Consider the following 21,534-nt stretch of genomic DNA (forward strand, 5'->3'; position numbering starts at 1 on the left):
CATTTGTTTTTCTTTCATTTCGAGTCAGTGTTGTTCACGGCTGGATCTTTTTGAGTTAAACTCCAGTTCTGGTACCAAGGTCATGGTCCAAGGAGGCCCCTGGGCATGACTTTACACCTACTTATACGTTCCCGCTCTATGCACCGAGGGGTCCAGGGCCCCTGGTGGTTTGTTTCTGGCTATACAAATTTAGGGTCACAGGACAGGTCAAACTGAATGTGCTTAGGACACTGGTGATCTTCCTTTGGCAGTTTCAGGCAATGTTGCTTTAGTTTAGAGGCCCCTGGCAATCAGAGGCCATTAAAACTAAATATGAGACTAAAGTACAGTTAAGTCACTTATCATTTTTATACAGTATATCGTTAAAAATAAATCCCCTGAAATTTATGCAACGAATGTGACATCTAAGGTAGTAGCTATGTAAGGGAAAAATCAATCTGCCGGCCGATATCTGATTTTGTTTCATTGCGGTGAGACGGTGACTAAACACCCCAATTAAAATACTTTTTGTTTGAAATAGCACAGTGCAAACTGGCCGCAGCTCATTAGACACCTGAAACCAGTCGTTTCTCGTCACTCAGATGAGATGAGAGGAGATGATATGAGTCTGCTGCCGGTAAGAGAGCGGCCGCACGTCCAGGAATAGAGCCGCTGCTCATTTGTTCCTGAGCGCATCTCATATTACCATCATTTCTCATATTCTGCCCTTTATGGGTGATTATTCACCAAAATGTGCAATGACGCTGAAATAAAAGTGGCTGTTTGGACAACGCCGGCCTTCAGATTCCCTTAGCTTTCATCAATTTTTACACTCCACTGAGTCCCTCTATAAAAGTGAATGGGATTCCATAATTTTAGATTCATTTAATACTTTGGGAGAATCTGTTTTCCTATTATGCTGAAAATATTTGAGTGGATAAAATGAAGAAAAAGACCTACAAATTCCAAAATTAGTTCCAAAGGAGATCCAACTGGACTGTAAGTACAAGTTTATTTCATTTTAAAATGGTTAAGAATATCATTGAGGTGTGGTTGTGTTCGCCGCCATAATTTCCTATTTGTTGTGAATCATGTCAGCTTGGCGTTTTAAAGGCAAGTAGTTTATAATGGAAACCACTAGAGGGCGCTTAACATAGTTTTAAATACTAGTCCCACAAGAGAACTGTTATTATCTTACTTTTGTGTTTGCCGTAAGCCCTATATGAAAGGGATATTTCACCAAAAAATTAAGACTTTGTCACCATTTATTACCCATCCCCCTTTTATTATAAAAAGATGCAATAAAATTGAATGGTGATTAAGGCTGTCAGGCTCAATTCTGTAATGATTTTGAATTTAACAGAAGAAACAAAGATGCTAGAATGTTAATTATTGGATGGATGTCCCTTGAAGTTTTACTTGTCTTGCTTTCCTCAGAGGAGGGCACTGTTGTACTTCCACTCTTCAAGTCTCTTATGGATTCATGTCTCGCATAGCAGAACACTTTCCCTTTCTCCTTCACTTGTTTCTTGTGTATTTGACTTGAGGCTTTTATTTTGACAGCACTCTTTTAAATACATAAATATTTCATACTCATAGATCCTCCCACAGCTGTTATTATATGTGCTCTTTCAGTGCAGGTCTATTAATGACTTGGCACGGCAAATATGACTCTGAATTTAAATTTAAAGTGGTTTGAAAAGTGCTACATTTGAATTAATCTGTTAATGCATTTTCAAAAAGGGTTTAAAGAGGCTGAATTAAAGTGGTTAGTTCTAGTGAATTAGTTGGATCTCTGTATTTAGTACTGCTGTGGATTAAGGACTGTCACCTTGCTATTTGAGTTGTCGGTTATTGGTGGTGTTATCAGGCAGCTTGGAGGGGTGGTTTGCTAAATGAGGAGGATGGAAAGATAAACAAAGCTATTGTAACAGTGCTGACAGACAATAGACACACAGCAATGCCCTGAAGCAACATGAATGGATGTAAAATGATTGACGTCAATGACAAAGCAAAATAAATTCAACCATAACAGTGGTGACATAACAGTGACCGCTTCAACTTCTGCCTATGTGCAACATTAGTTTTCTTTATATAAAAAAGAAAAAAAGCTTATGACTTAGCCTACATTAAAGGTTTGGGGTACTATTAATAATTTAATCTGCATTATATTATTAATTAATTTAGATTTGCCATCAGAAATACACTATATTAGAATTATTTAATAATTAAAATGTGTATGAAGAGTTCAGATGCAAAAGCCTCTAAGTGCCATTTGAAATTTTCTTCTAGAATGATCATTTTTATCAAGCTTGTATACTTAAGTTCAGTGATTTCACTTAAATGGCAATGATAATTACCTATTAATTGTTATTTAAGTGAAATTACTGAACTTAAATATACAAGCTTGATAAAACTCATCATTAAAGAAGAAAATTTCAAATGGCATTTAGAGGCTTTTGCATCTGAACTCTTCGTATATACTTTTTATTGTAATTATATTTCACAATATTACTGTATTTTGCTCATGTAAATGCAGCCATGTTGAGCATAAGAGACTTCTTTCAAAAACATAAAAACATTGTACCGAGTGCTGACCCCAAACTTTTGGACAGGAGTGTATGAATGTGCAACAGATGAATGCTCACTATAGCATAAGAAGAAATGTGCTGCTAAATCAGTATTTGCAGGGGATTCAGAATATCTGTACCTTGACATTGACTATAAACCAATCATGTTCAAATATGACATGTTTTAAAATACTGCAGAGTTCAAGACCTTTTGTGTCCCTAAAGAGAAGAGAAGCTAAAGAGAAGCTTTCACTCTGCTTAAAAAACCTGGGGCTACAATTTCACAGTCAGACCACCACAAGTGTTATTTAAGTATAGCTACCAAACAGGAGCAGATACTGCTGCCACAGTATTTATTCACATAAACTGAACAGATATTTAGATTAACTGTGTCACAACCAGCGATGTCCCCACAAAGATAGTAAACTCACAAATCATCTACAGGACATTGTGAGGTTTCTGTGAGCATTAACTTAGTTCAGTATACTATAAAGCAGTAAGACTCCATAATGGTAAACACATTTAAAGTTAGTTAACAAATATTAAAATGATGTAAATGTGAGAAAGTTTCTCAAAAACATGCCAAATCCAAATCAGCAACCCATGACAACATACAAACTACTCAGTAATTGCTATAATGGTCAGTCTACTTTTATTGGTTATACCCTTGAGAACAGCGTCAGACAGCTCTCTTTGATGTCTCTCAGCGTCCATATTTCTCATGTTATGTCAGACTTGTTCTTGATGATTTCTACAATGTTACATGTTCTAAGCTTTGATGAAAACCACTTTCATTATCAGGTATTCTTACCTCATCTGCTATCAGATAAATCATTTGTCAAAAACTGTTCAGGTTGAAGTGCTTTTATCAGGTTATGTCTGATATTTTTGTCAGACCTTATTAGTCTATAGTATCGGATACAGTCACTGATATTAAAAACAAGTGCACATATTCCAGCTCCTATTAACAAATTCGTTCACATACAATTTTATCGTCTGGCCTTTAAAATGGATGCTTTAATCATATTTCCATATGTTAAACACACTCAATGGGAAAAAAGGGGGATGTTTCTAGAGGGAACTTCTGGAAATCCAGTTAATTTGCTCTCTGGCTAGAATTAAGCCCGGAGCCATCATAAATTACCATTTCATTAAGATTCAGAACCCAAACAGTTTTAAATATTCATGGATTCCCTCCTTTCTCTGATTAGATTTTAATTACACGATATTGTCTTAAACAAACGAGGGACGTTCACATAAAGGAGCTATTTGTTTTGAGGGATAATGAACACCTGAAAGGTAGAGCTGCTTCAAAGAGCAGAAGCATTTACCCGCCGAGACACAAAGGGCACCCCCGAGCCCTGGGTTTTGTCTCGTTTCTGTCAAAGAAAAAAGCCAGAAGGAAATAAAATCAAATAAAAACCCTACACCCCAGAGCACTCTGTCACACCTGGTCAGAACCTCCCCAGTTTGTTCTACAACCCATTCATTCGTTCCTACCTTTCCTCCCTGCCTTTGTTGAAAATTTAATGACCTCTAGTAATTATTCAGAGTGGTGCGATACAGGACTCGTGTACAGGATGCTTTATTTTATAATGCAAGTTACACCCATCAGCTTTTCGGCGCTTTTCCCCAATGAGTATTCAGATATTCATGTAAATTTCTCCATTTTAAATTCAAGGCAAGAGAAACATGATGCACCTGTCGTGACCAAGGTCGGTGTAGAGGTTGCTGTAGACACGGTGTTTGCAACAGGGTTAAGGGCTTTTACTTTCTGTAACCAGAGTAGTTTTTTAAAATTAATTTTTACTCCCCCACTGTAGCTGATTAAATATTTACAAAGCTCAGCACGACCATTCATTCGTTTAATAAAACGCCTTTTTTTCTGGTGTCATATCATCCTTTTTTTACAGCCACGATGCTGTGATGTTAAAGCGAAAGCAAAGTATGAATGCTTATCAACTTTTACGAATTACTATGGTTTGAAGCCAGGCTTCACAAAAGCAATATCCAAAGGTTACAAATAATTGCTGTAGTACAGCAGTCCCATCTTACAGTAGGCTACCATGAATGCCTCTCTTCACAACAGAGATGTCAGCTCTTTGCTGCAATGGCCTCATTAAATTCACTTGCAGGTGAGCAAAGTGTACAATGCTGTGAAGGCATATCAAAGACACAGCGTGTTTGCCACAATATAGTGCTGTCCAAAAATGCGAACGAGCAAGTTGCTTGTTTAGCCCAATATTTATGAAGTATTCAAACAGAGCTGAATGTCCAGGGCAGCCACATCCACCCATTACAAAATACAGCACCACTTTCCCAATAAACAAACAAATCGGCTGCTCTTTTCCATAAGGTGGCTGTCTTGCACACCTAGCACTCTTGGTTTCAAGGAATAATAGGTTGTGATGAGCGGAGATAAATCAGCTCATTCAGGTAATTGTGCCTTATGGGGATTTCCAGCCTCTAGGTAATGGCCCTCTTAAACACACCACATAAGATGACCATGGCTGACTCATCAGGTTTGAGCCGACTGCACACATTTTCTTTCTCAGAAAATATCCTCTGCTCGAAACTGTTTGACGGTTTTACTGCCCATTGTGTGCTGGGAAAGACTAAAACCTCTGATTCATGCGGAGCGAGTCAGAAGTGTGGAGCAACACTTTGAGTTATATGTTTAGAGGCAGACTTTAAAGACTTTAGTTAATAGTTTGCGTGTGTTGTCTGGGCTGTTTTAGTGCTTGGTTCACTAAAATAATTATGCAGGTGACGTTACCAAAATATTAGTGCTGAGCAGAACACAATTTGCACAGCTCAGTGATGGCTATTACGTTATGGAGGATGCAGCAGACTACTGCTATCTTAACGGTGACTTAAAAGCATCGCTTCACCACTGTGAGTCAGACACCTCAAACAAGCCTTAAAAATGATGAAAGTGCTCTCATGCATCAGTATTTATGTCAATTGTTATGCTTTCAGTACATCATTGAATCATTTTGATGAATTATTGCTGCCCGTGATTAATAGAAAATGTATGCAAACATCTCACCAGATACAAGGGTAAACTGCTCTAGTTTTGGAACGAGTAAATAGTGTTTCAAACAAGAAGGTCTTATCTGTAATGAAACAAATGTACAGTAGCGCCTTATTTTACAGTCCTGTTCACCATGTACATACTATGTGCTTATTTACAAGAACTGGGTAATAACTAAGTGCTAACTCTGAACCTATCCCCAAACCTAACCTTAAGCCATGTAGTTACCTTATATTAACCAGTACTTTCTTAGTACTGTAAGTACACTGTACATTTACAGTAAGTGCATATACTGTAAAATAAAGTGCAACCAGATTTTTTTTTTTATTTACAGGGTCAATGCACATTAATAAACAAGTGTAAACGTGCCAGAATTAGCCCAAGAGGCTATTTTTTTAACCGTAGACCCTTGACAGAATGTTACACAGTCACCCTAAAAACAGAGACAGAGCATCACACATATACAAAAAAAAAAAAACAAGATAAAATAAAATAAACATATATTATCTAAAAAAAAAAAAACATGAGAGAGAGAAAGAGAAAGATTGCCACACAAGAGAGGGACAAAGCCAAGAGCAATTGGTACAAATAAGTCTATTATCTATTATAGTCTATTTACATATAAAGGCATGTTTGTTATTAAAAAAATGACACTTATTAAATTTAAATCTTTTAAATAAAATAAATCAAAAAAATATTTGTGCTGAGATTATTGAATTTATTGAATTTGAACCTATTAATTCATTGTTTGTCTGATGCATAAAGGTGAACTAAGAAATGTAATTTTGTTAACAAATGTCAAATCAAAAGAATGATAGTCATACAGATTTGTTTTAAATATAGCTTTAATGCTTAGATTTCTGTCCAAGAGTTTGCACTATTCTTCAAGGCTACAGTTTTTCTCATTGAAAATCTGCTTTAAAACATCCATTAGAGCTTCAGATCTTGTCATTGGAGAGGTCAGGAAAAGTCCTTTCTCAGCATGGTGCTCATGAAACGAAATTCTTAATTCTTAAATGCATTTAGCAGTTTTTATGGGGGATCCATCGTCCTGGCATATTGGATTATCATGGGGTAACCACCACGTTAGGAGCATATCAGGTACCTGTTCCTGTAAAAACCTCATATTACTTGGCTTAGCAAACATCCGATTTAATGACTTTAACTGCCCACACCAGTACAGATCCCTCATTACATTTAACACCTAACATCTTTTGTCCAGATGTAAACCTGTCTGGGAGTCTTGGTTACAAATGGTTTCCTTTTTCATATTGTGTTTATGTTATTTCATACATCCTCTGTACTGTCTAATGATCTGTGGTGAGCAGTTTGTTTCCTCTAGAGTGTTAACACTGTTCAAGAATGCTGACTCAATATGGAAATTTCATCAGGCGTTTACAAAGTGTCCTTTAAGGACCATTGGCCATTTTTTAAGTATTTGCTGTCTCAGTATGTTTCTGAAAAGATAATAAAGGACTGACAGACAAGTCACTGGCATCCTTTTCTGCAAAATATCTATATAAGATTACAGGGATTATTTGTTCAACTTTTAAGTTGTATTTCATTAAAATACTGTAACAGTATACTAATGCAACCAAAAACGATTCATTCCAGTAATTCAGTCCAAAAAAGCTGCTCTCCAGTGTCCACCCACCTGAGTGAGTAAAGTTCTCTGACAGAGGAATCAAAGGACCTTGGCTGTGGCTTTAAGCGAGTTCAATAAACATAGCCAGGCCACACTCTACTGTGGAGCTGCAGAGGGCATCGAGGTCACACTGAGTCACAGTCATTTTCAAGATGAACAACCTTGTCCTCATGGTCTAAATATATCTGCCGGAATTCCAGTTGTGCAGACCAGCTCCCTCAAGCCACCCCACTAAGGACAGATGTCATCCTTCTGTGACCCTGTCAGTGACACACAGCTGGATGGGGCGAGCAGATCTGGAACAGTCTCTGCAGTGCAGTGGCTGAACATGGTATGTTGTTGTGAGCATTATGTCGGTGTGTGATCCCAGTGCACTGATGGGTGAATTCAAAACGAGGTGGGGAAAGTAGGTTAATGGAAATCATAGTTGGCTCTCACCTTCTCTTCCTCTCTTTCTCATATAGGTTTGCAAAGACATACAGCAGGGTTCATTATGGCAACATTTAGTCGTACAAATCTATCAGATTAAATGATTTCCATTACACGAGTGTAGATGTTAAAACTGATTTGTACTCGGTTTTCGCCAACATAAGCACCAACTAAGACGTAGCTTTACAGCAAAGTATGCTTTTCCATCCATTTACGCTGATTTCCATATGGTCATGTGAATCTCCTTCTGTCCAGCGTTAACGCCAGCAGTTACACCTGCACCTCAAGAGGGCTTGACAGTGACTCTGGCATCCTAGAGTCACCCCCCTCTGTCCCCAACTCAACTCAGCCCAGCTTACTGACCTTTACATCCCTCCTGCTGCTGAGGTTGCTACTTCCTCGTAGTTCACATTCCACTCGATTCCACACACATTAACCACAATCTCACAATCTCTCCGCAACCCAACCCAACCAACCCGAAACCTAAGGCTGTCGAGCCACACTGTGTTTGTTAAAGTAGGTTCAGTGGCAACGGTTCCATATGGCACAACACAATATCTGCCCAAACACCAACCCTCATTCACGCAATATACACAGGAACGTAATAACTGTAATTACTATGCAAACTATACAAATAAACCAACAGAATCTTCGAGTTTTTCAAGAATTCTATGAAAGCGTAGCGTGGAGGCCTGTGCACAGCCAACTAGAATCTTTCCATCTCAACCACAGCCAGTTGCTGCTCCTCTCTGTGGCTTCAGATAAGTTCTTTACCGTGCAACACAACTCTTGGCCACCAAATCCGATGTCTCTGAGGAACCGGGTTGAAGAGTGTGCCACAAATCCTCGACAACCCACTTCCACTGGCTAAACCTGGACTCTCCATCATTGCTGTTCTGCTTCAGTGGCCAGATGAGCATACCGCAGTTTCTTCCTCTCATATGCCTCATCTACAGCATCCTCCCATGGCACTGTTAACTCTATCAGTTGAACAATGTGTGCTGATCCAGACCACAAAACAATATCTGGTCGGGGGTTAGTGGTGGCAATCTCAGGTGGAAAAATTTTCCATTCCCTAGCAGCTTCCAGTTGTCCTGGGCGAGAAATGGTGTTAACACCTTTTCCTGGTGGTTGCTCGCCTGGGCGGAAGAGTAGTCTTCTGTGTGTAATGTTTTGCTAGAACAGGCGGCAACTTATTGGTCATGTTACGCTTGCCTTCCAATACTAAAGCCAAACATCACAGTACTTGGTCATGGCGCCAAGTAAACCGACCTTGGCCAAGAGCCACCTTACATCCTGTCAAAATGTGCCTTAATGTGGCAGGTGATGAACACAAAGGACAAGAGGGATCTTCTTTAGGTTCTGTGGTGATGGGAGAACATCATATGTTGATCTGATAAGGAAACTGATCCTACTCATTTAAAAAATAAAATACTCTGCAAAACACAAAGCTTTGAGGTTTACATCCGAGGACAAGTGAGGTTGTCTGAAGCCAAAGGAAACTGTCCTGCTGCTTTGCTGTCCAGTCAGTCAGTGACTTCACAGGCAACATGTTTGTATGAGGGAACCTCCTTGGGAAACTGCTTTTAGACAGACTTTCAATGCACCATGATATCATGTCTAATGGTCAAAACCTGAGCTTACAGGAGCCTCAAAAGTGAGATTATAGGAGCCTCAGAGCCACACATCTTTGGATCGGATTAATGGTAGTTTGAAGGTGTTTATAAGCCGGAGCAAACAAAAGATTTGTTCTTTGATTTCACTTGAAGTACACCAGGGCCTCAAGCGAAGAATGAAAAAGGCCTTTAGAGATGGCCAAAAGAACACTCAATGAATACAACGCTTGTTTGTCATTTGTATTGGAATTGTAACCTTAAATCAATATCAATGTGTCAGGATAGAGATCAGGAGATTGGAGGTAAGTGACTCAAATATTTACAGGTGACAATAGTGTAAGGTGAGTATACAGTGATTTCACAACGCATTCTCACCCCAAGGCGTCACCTTTGACCATGCTTCAATATTTGACGTTTTAGGCGCCCTTTAGCGTCACTTACATGACGCGATCCTACGGCGTCATCTAACTGACGCTAAAGGAAAGCGTCTGCTAAAGGACGCGGTTAGGTTTAGGTGTGGGGTGGGGGTAGGGTACACGCGATCCTAGGGCATCATCTAGCTGACGCTAAAGGGCGCCTAAAGCGTCAGATATTGAAGCATGTCCAAATGCTTCCCAAGGCGTCAGTTAGGTGACGCCTTGGGAGTGAGAATGGGCTGGATTTCAGGTGCAGATAATGAAGATCACTTGATGCACAGATAACAACGGGTGATCCAGATAACTTCAAGAGGATAATCACTCAGCCTCAGTTCATTAATCCTTTCTCACTTCTCTTTTTGGTATGATCGGAGTAACTTGATCAAATCGCGAACATGGGATCTCACGAGAGAACAGGATCTCAGGAATCAAATGGGAGATCTGAAGATAGCAGAACAATATCACAAAAGGTTAGTTTGAATCAGGTAAAGAGACAGAATTCTCAGGCAGTTCAGAGATAACAGGGTTTTTAGGATACGGGAAGAACGGTCAGTTCCTGTTGGAAGCTTGACAAAGACTGAAATCACAGTGAGAGTTTTTATGAGCTGGTTGATGAGGTAACTGATAATGAACAGGCGTGTGTGTGATTAATATTCTGAAGAAAGTGATCTTTGAGGGGTGAACACAATGTTGAAAACTGTTGTGCTGCTTAATATTTTGTAGAAACAATGTTTTTTAGAATTCTTTGATGAACAGAAAGTTGAAAATAACTAAATTCATTTAAAATAGAAATGCTTCTTGCTGAATAAAGGTGTTTATTAAAAAAAGTCTTAGTGACTTAGTGTATGTGCCCTTTTGATAAACGAGCAAACTTTACACACTTTTTTAAAAGATGAATTGGGAAAGTAGCACTCTCTATTGAAGCTGTAGCTTCAGCCCATTCTCACTCCCAAGGCGTCACCTAACTGATGCCTTGGGAAGCATTTGACCATGCTTCAATATCTGACGCTTTAGGCGCCCTTTAGCGTCAGTTAGATGACGCCCTAGGATCGCGTGTACCCTACCCCCACACCTAAACCTAACCGCGTCCTCTAACTGACGCTTTCCTTTAGCGTCAGTTAGATGATGCCGTAGGATCGCGTCATGTAAGTGACGCTAAAGGGCGCCTAAAACGTCAAATATTGAAGCATGGTCAAAGGTGACGCCTTGGGGTGAGAATGTGTTGGTAGCTTTGATGCTGCAACGCATTCTTTGAAATAAAAAAACATGTCATGCTTTAAACTCAGTTGGCGACAGTCTTGAGACTTCATTCCCCTCCAGTGTTATATTTGTAAAATCAAAATATGTTACAAAAGCAATTTGTTTGGAAAGAGCTACTGTATTGAAGAGATATTCTGAATGCTCAATCATCAGAAATGTCACAGAGGAGTGTTCTGCTTTAAAAGTGGAAAACTGATGTGCTGATGTCTTCTTTCTGCTCATTTCTGTTTCAGTTTTCTGTTCACTTTTGTATTGTTTTGATAACAAATCCATGTCTGATTTCAAGTCTTAAAAAAAATGCATTATTGACATTCTTGACATACTATTAAAATGTTTTAATGTGACTCTTGAGGAAGAAAGGCACCCTTTCAGTCACCATGAAATCTAAATTATTTTTTAGGAATACTGCAGTATTTACTATAAATAATTTATCTGTATTTTAAATTAATGCACCCTCGTAGTCTTTAATTAAAATAACTTCCCCTCCTTCTTGCAGTGACATCTTTTCTCATCTCAGATGACATGTTTACTGGCATGAGGGATGGACAACCAGTCACTCACATGAGATCACAGCAAACCACAATGATAAAACAATCCAATCAATTCCTGATGGACAAAATCAATTCCCGTCCAAAATATTTTTCTTGTTCGAGAAACTGTTTCACTGGGACATACCTCACAATAGGGAAGAAAAGGCAATCGCAACATCTGTTTCATGCCGACTTTAAAATACACATACATAGAGCATAGGGCAGGTCTTGTTCACTTCAAAATGACCACCAGGTGTTTTTTAAGCATATGGAGTGTCAGGTTTGCTCTGGTTTTGCCTCTGGCTTTCTGTTATGCTGTAAATATAGACATTAAAAATAGCTAAAGGTTCTCCCAATCTCCTGTGGAAGCAGACTCTGAAAGGCTTGCAAATGATGTGAACACCAATATTCTTCAGTTCATTTGATCATTCTTCAAAAAGCAAAAATAGCAACAAAAAACATTTTTGTCAAAATGGTACAGGGTCGATAATGACAGTATAACAGTAAGTATATTTTTTTGCACAACAACAATTGAATCTTTGATGAAATAAGTGCAATTCCCCTTTATTCCACAATGTCTGACACACAGGTGACATTTCACTCCTAATTACCACAGGCAGGAAACAAAAGAATAGGAAATACCATCAGCAAAACTTAAAACGGATCAGCGATTTACTGCAGAGCAAGTACTGAACGCAGTACAATATTAGTGTGACTGTCACGTAATGGTGGATCTGGTGAAGAAGCTGTCAGCGATCAAAATATTGATTTTAAAGATGTTGAAAATGATAGTTTTGGGAATATGTTTGAGATCACGAATATGAAATGAGCTCTGATGAGGAAGATTTTATAAAACATCTTCTCAAACTCAACCCTTCCAAGCTCCAAAATGTAACAACATGATTTATTTTATTCTTCTGTATTTTTTACTCTAAAATCAGGAGAGTTTTGTATTATTGTGACAGGAAGAGATCCATCCCTTATAGATCCGGGTCACTAAAGACCCGGATATGCAATAATGATTGGCAAAACATTTATACATTTAAGGGTTAATGTGTGGTGCAACTGGCTAGATTTTAATATATCCAATTTAGTAGAAGGAAGGAAGGAAGGGAAGAAGGAAGGAAGGATGGAGGCTGAAAAAAATCACATCTCAGGAAAGAAGGGAGGAAGGAAGGATGGAAGGGAGGAAGGAAGGAAGGAATGCTGCTTCAAGGATGGAGGCTATAGAAAAAAATGACACCTCAGGAAGGAAGGAAGGAAGGAAGGAAGGAAGGAAGGTGTATAGCCTAATTTTTTTTAGAGCATATTTCCTCTTTTCTTATCTTCACAGTTCACTTTTGTTAAGCTCTGGGAACACATATGAAGTTTAAAGAATAATTTAGGTTTTCACAAACAGTTAAGAAATTATGATGTGATGTGACTGTAGGAAACACGTTTACAGTATGTTGAAGCATTGTGGGAGGTGATAATTGTGTCCTCATGCACATCTCACTCCTGTTGTGGATTGTTAATCATGGAGGTGTCAGTGTTGATTATCAAAATATAAGTGATGACAGACATTCTAGCTATTACACAAAATTGTCCTTTCAAAAAAAAAAAAAAAAAAGATGCAGTAGAAACCTTTAGTGGTGAGGTGTCATTAATCAAGAGTGCTGGATGGAGGAAGAGGGGGTGAGAAGGTGAGATGAGATATGGTGCTCAGGGCTTATTTTCAGCCTCCATCCTTGAAGCAAAGAATTAATCAAAAGAAAAATATCTCACACTCGTGTCGGATTCTCGCGGTGCCGCTCACATCCAAAGTGTCTGGCATTTTCATTTTGTTGCATCAGCATCTGTACTGGCCTTTGGATAATGTGTACATTTTTCGGTAAAAATCTTCCAGAAGAGATCTCATTGAAAAATGATTTATCACGGTACACATCGACTGAAATCATATTTTATCACATCCCACTGCCATGCAAACTGTTTGCTTGAGATAACATTGCTGTTTACCACGAGTGAATAACGCAACACCTGTTCTAATTACTCCCCCATGTAGAGGAACTGAATCTGTCAATGGCCCGAGGCCTGGTTGCTTGATCCAAAATCACTATACTCACAGCATGAGCTCACTTTACCACCAGTTGCTGTGAGCTTAAAGGAAATAGTTCACCCAAAAAGGAAAATTCTGTCATCATTCCAAACCATTTTTTTCTAAACATGTATGACTTAGTTTTCTCTATGGAACACACCTTGGGCCCTATCTTGCACTCCCAGGGCAGTTCAGCAAAAAGAGGAGGCATGTTCCAGCACAAACGTTCCCTGGTGCTATTTTGCAGTTTCAGAAAACAATTCCACCAAAGGCCAGAAAAAACCTAGTCTAAAGTCAGCGGCGTGTTATTCAGATGCTATTTTAAGGGCACATGCTTGGCCATAATGTAGCGTGTGCACAACACACATACAGTTTGCTTCTCTCATCTTAACAGACGCAACAGTTACACATTTACCCAAATTATTATACGCCTGTTTAAACTAAGCTAATTTGGGTGGGTTTCTTCCATCCCCATACAATGCCACTTCCCTTTCTTTTACAGCCCTGCAGAGAATGTTGGTATCCTCAGCTGTGCACCGCTCCAGGTGTGCGCCTGCCAAATTCGCCATTATAATAGCAACCCATGAAACAAGCATGCCTGATTTTAAAGGGAATGTGAGATGACTCTTATTTATTCCGCGGCCGCCGGTATGATAGCAACAGAGCCCGAGATCCACCCACAAAGTTACTTGCGTTTCACGCTTTACTTGCATTTCAGATCGTTAAAATAGGTCCAAAAAGATTTTTAGCATGTCTTCTGCTTACTATTCACTACATTTATTGCGTAAAATGTACATGCTATAAAAAATAATATCATACTCAAAGTTTTGAAAGATACAAAGTGGAGTTTTTGAGACTCTTCAGAATACTGATAAAATTGGAAAATTGAAAAAACAAAACAAACAAAAAAAAAAAAAACCTAGCACAAGAAGCAATGCAGTTAATTTTATTTGTTGCTAAGAGTTGATATATGTGAAATTGAAATGTCAAGGCATCTGACGCAGATATTTTTCTCATTTATGTACTCTTCTGACTTACTCTACTGCTTCTAATTACAAGCGGCTTTTCATTAAATTAGTCTTACAAATAAATCTTAGAATTCTTAGAATCTTTTCTTTTATTCACAACCAGAAGAAAAAGTTATTTTCAGAATCATCACAGTAAAAACAGAACCATGTAAATGGTTAACACCGTATTAACCTTTTGCTATGGATGACATATTTTTCCCAATGGCTTTTCCTGAATGTTTTTTTCCTATTGTCAACATAAATGTTCTTGTTCTAATATCCTTAACTTCTGACTAACAAGTCAATTTCGAAATAATTTTAAAATAATTGCACTTAAAGGTGCAGTAAGCGATTTCTGAGAAACACTGTTGATATTTGAAATTAACTCAAACAAACACACCCCTCCCTTCATTGCTCCGCCCCCAAAATGCACAAACACACAATGCAAGAGGGCATGTGCAAAATAATGCTTCATGAAAAATGAAGCGAAGATGACGAACGAATGTTAAACAAAAAATTAACACAGTACACTAGAGTATAGGCTGTACAAGCAAAAGTTGGTTGTTAGTTTCCAGCTGCACACCAGCTCCAGACAAACAACGACACTCAAAACTGTCCTGTTACTAGCTTACATAGCCTAACAACAGCACATCTTGGTTCTGTGAAACATAGCAAAATTAGTGTTACTCACGTATGGAGCAGAAACAACCCAGCCTTGTGTCCATTTTCAGGCCTCTATGCTCAGGTCTCTCAAGCACTGGAAAGCTTTTCTAATATTAATGCTTGTCCTAAAGCTCTTGCCTGGTCATAACCCTTCTTTTCCCAGTGATAGTTTTCTGACCTTTTCTCTTTTGTAATGTCTCTCAGACACCACTCTTTCTACAGTCTTTATTCAAATCTCTCCTCCCCCATCATAAGTGTGCTACTGCTGATTAGCTCCAAGTGTGTTGTGCTGCTCCGTCCGATCCACTTTTAACAGCTTTTCTCAGAAATCGCTTACTAATAAGATTTTTTATGAACAACTTTCAATTCTTAACTTGTTTCTTAAGAAGATTTTCATGAATCTGTCCCATTATATGTGCCAGGTACAGTGTATAGATGTGAGAGACCAATTCATTTCACTTGTTTGAAAAGTGTTTTTTTGTTGTTGTTGTTAATCCTACCAATTAAATGTCTTGAAATATCGCTTTCCATTCATATTCAAATACTAAGATCAATGGCTTTCCTTTCTTTCACCTGAATACCATCACATTCCAGCCCGTTCTATGCAAAAACGGCGCTATACTACGCACATGGCACCCTTTATCGTTAATATAACACGCGAACCCAAGACGTTATGAATCCTTTAGCGTGAATAAGACACGCACACCCTACCCCACACCTAAACTTAGCCCTCACAGCGCGTGTTATATTAACGATAACGGGCGCCATGTGCGTAGTATAGCGCCGTTTTGTCATATAGCGTTCTATATGACGTTAAAGGATGAGAATGCGTTCACATTCTCCTAAACTGATGTTGTGCTGACAACCAGCTTCCAATAGGAGTACATAATTTGTATCCATACTCATATGTTACCCTTTTTATTCAGGAAAAAATATATGAACAATGTCAGATATTGAAATATATAGGAATTTCATTATACTCTCCTTGTTTGTTTCTGTTTGCGAAGAGCTCTGCCAGCTACTTCACTGCTCTAGCAAACAGCATTAAGGCATCATGTAAGCCGAGTTGGGCTATCTGTTGTGCCTCATATGAAATACTCTTTCTTGCTCTCATCCATGGCGTCCTGCAATGCTGGGTCTCTACGAAGAGCGGAGTCTGCTGTCTCGGAAAACTCTGTGCCCTTGGCCTCATTGGTGTGATATGTGCCCTTGTGTTTGTACATGTATCGCAGAATGACGCCCAGGAGGAGGAGCAGGACCAGAACCACCACAGCAATGACAGCTAGGAGAGAGAGAAAGAGAAAGAGAGAGAGAGAGAGAGAGAGAGAGAGAGAGAGAGAGAGAGAGAGAGAGAGAGAGAGAGAGAGAGAGAGAGAGAGAGAGAGAGAGAGAGAGAGAGAGAGAGCGAGAGAGAGAGAGAGAGAGAGAGACAGACAAACTTGACTTTAACAACCCTTCACTAGTAAAATATTCTTTTCTTAAAAAAAATTGCCAAACTAACTGTCCTCATCACATATCATTATGCACATTAACATAAAATACATGTACATTTACACACAAGAAAATAAAAATAAAATAAATAAATAAATAAATAAAATTACAAATTTAGGAATAAAATTTCCTCTTGGTCAACTACACATAACACTTGTGCCTGTCCCCATAACTCACTGAATGCAACCACTTAAAAAAAAAAAAAAGAAGAAGCTAATTCTGCTTTAATCCTTGCAGATACAAAAGCCTTTAAAATAAGCTCATGGTTCAGTCATTCCGCTGATGTTTTTCCACCTATTTTCCCTTGTAATACACATTACCAGCTTTGCTTCACCAATTAAAAAATGTATTAAAGAATTTCTGTTTTTAATCTGTTTGCAACATATTTTTGGGCCAAATATAAATATATTTTCATCTATATCTTCTCTAAGCCAACTCTTTAAAATTTGAAACAAACCATTTAGTCTAGAACAATCTAAAAATATATGTTTCAAAGTTTCTTCAAGACTTTAAAAGACACATTCCTTCCCCACAGTGGGGTCGACACGTACCAAATATCTATTAGTTGCAATTGCTGAATGTACAATCCTCCACTGAAGATCTGCAGTGTTGATTTATATAAGGACCTCCAACATCTAGGAGATGAGCCCTGGCCAAACACCTCCAACCTGAGTCTTTACAGTTCTTCAGTTCAGATTGATGAGAGACTTTCAAATACAAGGCTTTCTTTGAAATGTCTTCAAACAAATTCAGTTCAGGTATACAGAAACAACAATTGATTCTTTTTTTTTTTTAGGCTTTTCATCTATTATGATTGAAATCTGAAGTTTTGGAAAACTTTCTTTCATTTTATCCTCTTGTTTACCACAACGATTCTATTGTATACTTTGTCTGTCGATAGAAGGAAAAACTGAAAAAAAAATGTCCTTCATTATTTTATCCATAAATCTCACAGACTTAATGCCCATCAAACTACAAAGTTCATGGGGACTTTTCTACTTGTTTCTGTTCTTTAGATCAGACAAACATGTGTATTCTGCTCTCACCATTGATGTTTGCAAACTTCTCATTTTCAACACATTTGCTTGTATTAGGGGATTGTTAAAAAGCGGTTCATTTTTATCCAACCTTCATCTCTCCTTACTTGAAAGACAGAATTCCACACTTTCAAAACTGATTTATAAAACGAAGAAGAATCGAAGAAGAATTAAGGTGATCACATGTCCCTTTTTCAAGTTGACCCTACAGGTTGACCTGAGGGTCGAAACATTGCCTTTTAATAATGACCAGTTATAATGGCCTCATGACAGATAATGTCAAAACCAACCACATGACAGTTTGATGTAATGTTAACCCATGAAGCTAAGTGGTTTCTTAAAGGGTTAGTTCACCCAAAAATGAAAATGAAGTCATTAATTACTCACCCCCATGCTGTTCCAACCCCGTAAGACCTTCGTTCATCTTCGGAACACAAATAAAGATATTTTTGATTGAATCTGAGAGCTGGATCAGTCCTAGATAGACTGCCTAAGGGACTGGCTCTTGACGGCCCATAAAGTCATTAAAGAAAAGGTTTAAATATTCCATGTGCCTACAGCGGCTCAATTAAAAGTTTATCAAGCGACGAGACTACTTTTTGTGCGAAAAAAAACATAAATAACGACTTTATTCCACTATTCCATTACTTCCTTATGGGCGCATGCGCGAGAACTGAGACAAGGACGTTCTCATTCGTCTACTTCTTGTTACCGGCTGCTCACCGCTTAGGAGTTTTACCGCCACCTACCGTATAAAATGATGATCCATATATGAGGCGCTCCGGATTATAAGGAACACTGTCGTTTTTTGAGAAGATTAAAGGCTTTTAAGTGCACCTTATAGTGCGGAAAATACGCAAATTGAAAAGCGTATGTACAGCGCGCATCTTCCTCTGCTTGTAAACAGAAAGTTTTGCGCTTCCAGCTATATCAGGACATCATCTTATACGGTAGGGGGCGGTAAAACTCCTAAGCGGTGAGCAGCCGGTAACAAGAAGTAGACGAATGAGAACGTCCTCGTCTCAGTTCTCGCGCATGCGCCCATAAGGAAGTAATGGAATAGTGGAATAAAGTCGTTATTTATGTTTTTTTCGCACAAAAAGTAGTCTCGTCGCTTGATAAACTTTTAATTGAGCCGCTGTAGGCACGTGGAATATTTAAACCTTTTCTTTAATGACTTTATGGGCCGTCAAGAGCCAGTCCCTTAGGCAGTCTATCTAGGACTGATCCAGCTCTCAGATTCAATCAAAAATATCTTTATTTGTGTTCCGAAGATGAACGAAGGTCTTACGGGGTTGGAACAGCATGGGGGTGAGTAATTAATGACTTAATTTTCATTTTTGGGTGAACTAACCCTTTAAGTTTGAAAATGAATCTGCAATTTATGTTGTCTTGGTAATGTTAAGTTGTCATTACCAAGACATCTCAAACATTGTCATATTTGCATTAAAAATGTCATAATTGAGCGAATGACACATTGTGAATGACAATGTGTAGTTTATGTATTTCATTATTTAAAATCAATATGTTTATTCATAAATATGTCCTCAATGGTGTACAAATACCTCTGCCAATTATCTGACTTATAAATTAAGAATTTATTATCTGTATATACACGGGACGGTTAGGTCCACTAGGCCAACACGTTTCCACGACGCTATTTCGTTCAGAGCCAGCGTGACTTAACTGAAAGCAGCAGAAACGGAGGAGCAGAGAGGCGCTTGTCACGGCCCCGGCAAGTTTAAACAAACAACATTTTTGTCAATGTTGGATTATGGTGATATTTTATACATGCATGCAAATCAATCTTCTTTGAAAATGCTGGATTCTGTATATCATGCAGCACTAAGATTTGTAACTGATTCTAATTTTTGTACTCATCATTGTAGCTTGTATGAGAGTGTTGGTTGTCCATCTTTACACAATCGCAGGCTTAAGCACTTGTATATTTTTCTTTTTAAGGCCATCCATTATAAACTGCCTTCTTACTTATGTTCTCTTCTGACTCCCAAAGTCACTACCATGAAATGTAATCTTCGATCATATAGGCAAATCTAACACAGTCTCATCCCAAGATGTCATATAACTGTTAATATTAGTTTTACAGTTAACATTAAATATACACAAATTACACATTATTAAATTAATTTAATCCAGTTATTTTTACGTCCATGTGAAATAAACATATTCTCAGTTTTAGTCATATTTATCTTGATTTTTCTTCTTTTCATTACCCCCCCTAAAGAGGTGACCCTTTCACCCAGCCATGTGTTCACTGTGGAGTTTCTATTGCTATGGTTACTAAGTATTCAAACCTAAAACAATGATCCCAGGATTCTATTTTTTACAGTGCGGTGGAAATGACAGTGAACCCAAGGGACAAGGGTTCTACCCACTTATGAAAAATATAAGAAAATGTGAATAAATATTGCAATATATAATATGTATAATAATGAAATAGACATTATTTTATAATTTGTACTTAAAATCTACATTATTTAAATCTTTAATTTAGAATTAAGCGAGGTTGAAGGCACAAAGTCTGGCTTAGGGACGGGGAAAACAGTAAAAATCATTCATAAAAGGCCTCATAATTATACAGCATAATAAAAAGAATGATTGAGCCATGATAATTTTGAACAAAAAAGAAGAATTTTTTTTTTTTTTTAGATTTTATTATTTCATCCAGGGACAAGAAAAGTAGCTACAATAGTTAAAGAATCATCCATACATCTGTGATTTAATTTGTTTAACTAAACCTTTAATGTCACACAAGAAAGAAGACAATTAAGATTCCCTTTCAAGGGAACGCTCTGCGTTATTACGTCGTGAAGCACATGTAAAATCAGTCCAATGGAAGCCCGAAACGTCAAGGCGGGTGACGTCATAGACCAGGAAACTATAAAGCACCCCTGAAATCAGACCGCGCTAGCTTCTGCATTTTCAGCAAGCGCTCTCTGTGAAATCTGTCCTTGTCTATTTATTGTTGTTTGTCAAAGCCCAATATATATATCACTATCTATCTTTATGGTTAGCAAGCAAGATTGGCTAGCCCTGCCCTCGTTACTTCACGGGTGGGGACACACACCAGCTATTATGTTGCCGTTTGGGAGTGGAGCATGCCAGCAGTCAGTTCTCGAGGGAGCTGACAATGTGAGCATTGCGGGAAGCTGTCTGCAAGGACACTCCGCTCCCGCCGGGCGTTCTTTGAGGAGGACGGTTCGGTTCGCGGTCCCCGCGCGGGTCTCTCTGTTGCCGAGGCGCGGAGACGACTCGCATTTCGGGGCTCGCAAACGGATCTGACAGCGGGGGTTGGGACGGGCTCTGCCCTTTCTCAGCTTTCACATGCCAGATCTAACGATTTCCAGTTCTGAGGAATTGGTACCGTTAGTGTTTTGTTTAAAAAGAAAAGAGTACAAAAATATTAAGAAAAAGACACTTATTTATTCATAGAAAATTCAAACATCTAAGTCAGCTCATATATCTGCTGAATAAAGAGGAGCTTTTTTAAAAGGAAGTTTTGTCTGTGCTGTTGCCAGTTAAATATTTACTGTCCAGCTGAACATTATGAGATTGGAAATAAAGAAGAGTTTTTTTTTTTTTTTTTTTTTTTTTTTAGATGAAATTTATCTTAAAACAGAAAAACTCTTTATCTCAGCCTCCTCGTAGGTGACTGCGTTTTTTTTTCCTTATCTCACTGAGGTGTCGAGATTGTGGAATAAACCGGTTTGTATTTTATGCGTTTAATCCCCAGATGTCTAACTATAGTAATGTTTGGGTATT

General features: G+C 38.3%; 1 protein-coding gene across 1 annotated transcript in view; it reads right to left on the reverse strand.

Moving 5' to 3' along the window:
- Positions 1–15,864: 15,864 nt before the first annotated feature.
- The window catches only part of gypc (glycophorin C (Gerbich blood group)), a 28,744-nt gene continuing 23,074 nt past the window's right edge, over positions 15,865–21,534 (reverse strand). The window contains exon 4 of the mRNA XM_089133254.1: positions 15,865–16,505. Within this exon, the coding sequence (XP_088989380.1) occupies positions 16,309–16,505 (197 nt within the window). The 3' untranslated portion in view covers positions 15,865–16,308. The remainder of the gene's footprint in view (positions 16,506–21,534) is intronic.

This window comes from Pimephales promelas, chromosome 7, assembly GCF_988280905.1.
Source record: "Pimephales promelas chromosome 7, fPimPro1.hap1.1, whole genome shotgun sequence".
NCBI classification, from domain to species: Eukaryota; Metazoa; Chordata; class Actinopteri; order Cypriniformes; family Leuciscidae; genus Pimephales; species Pimephales promelas.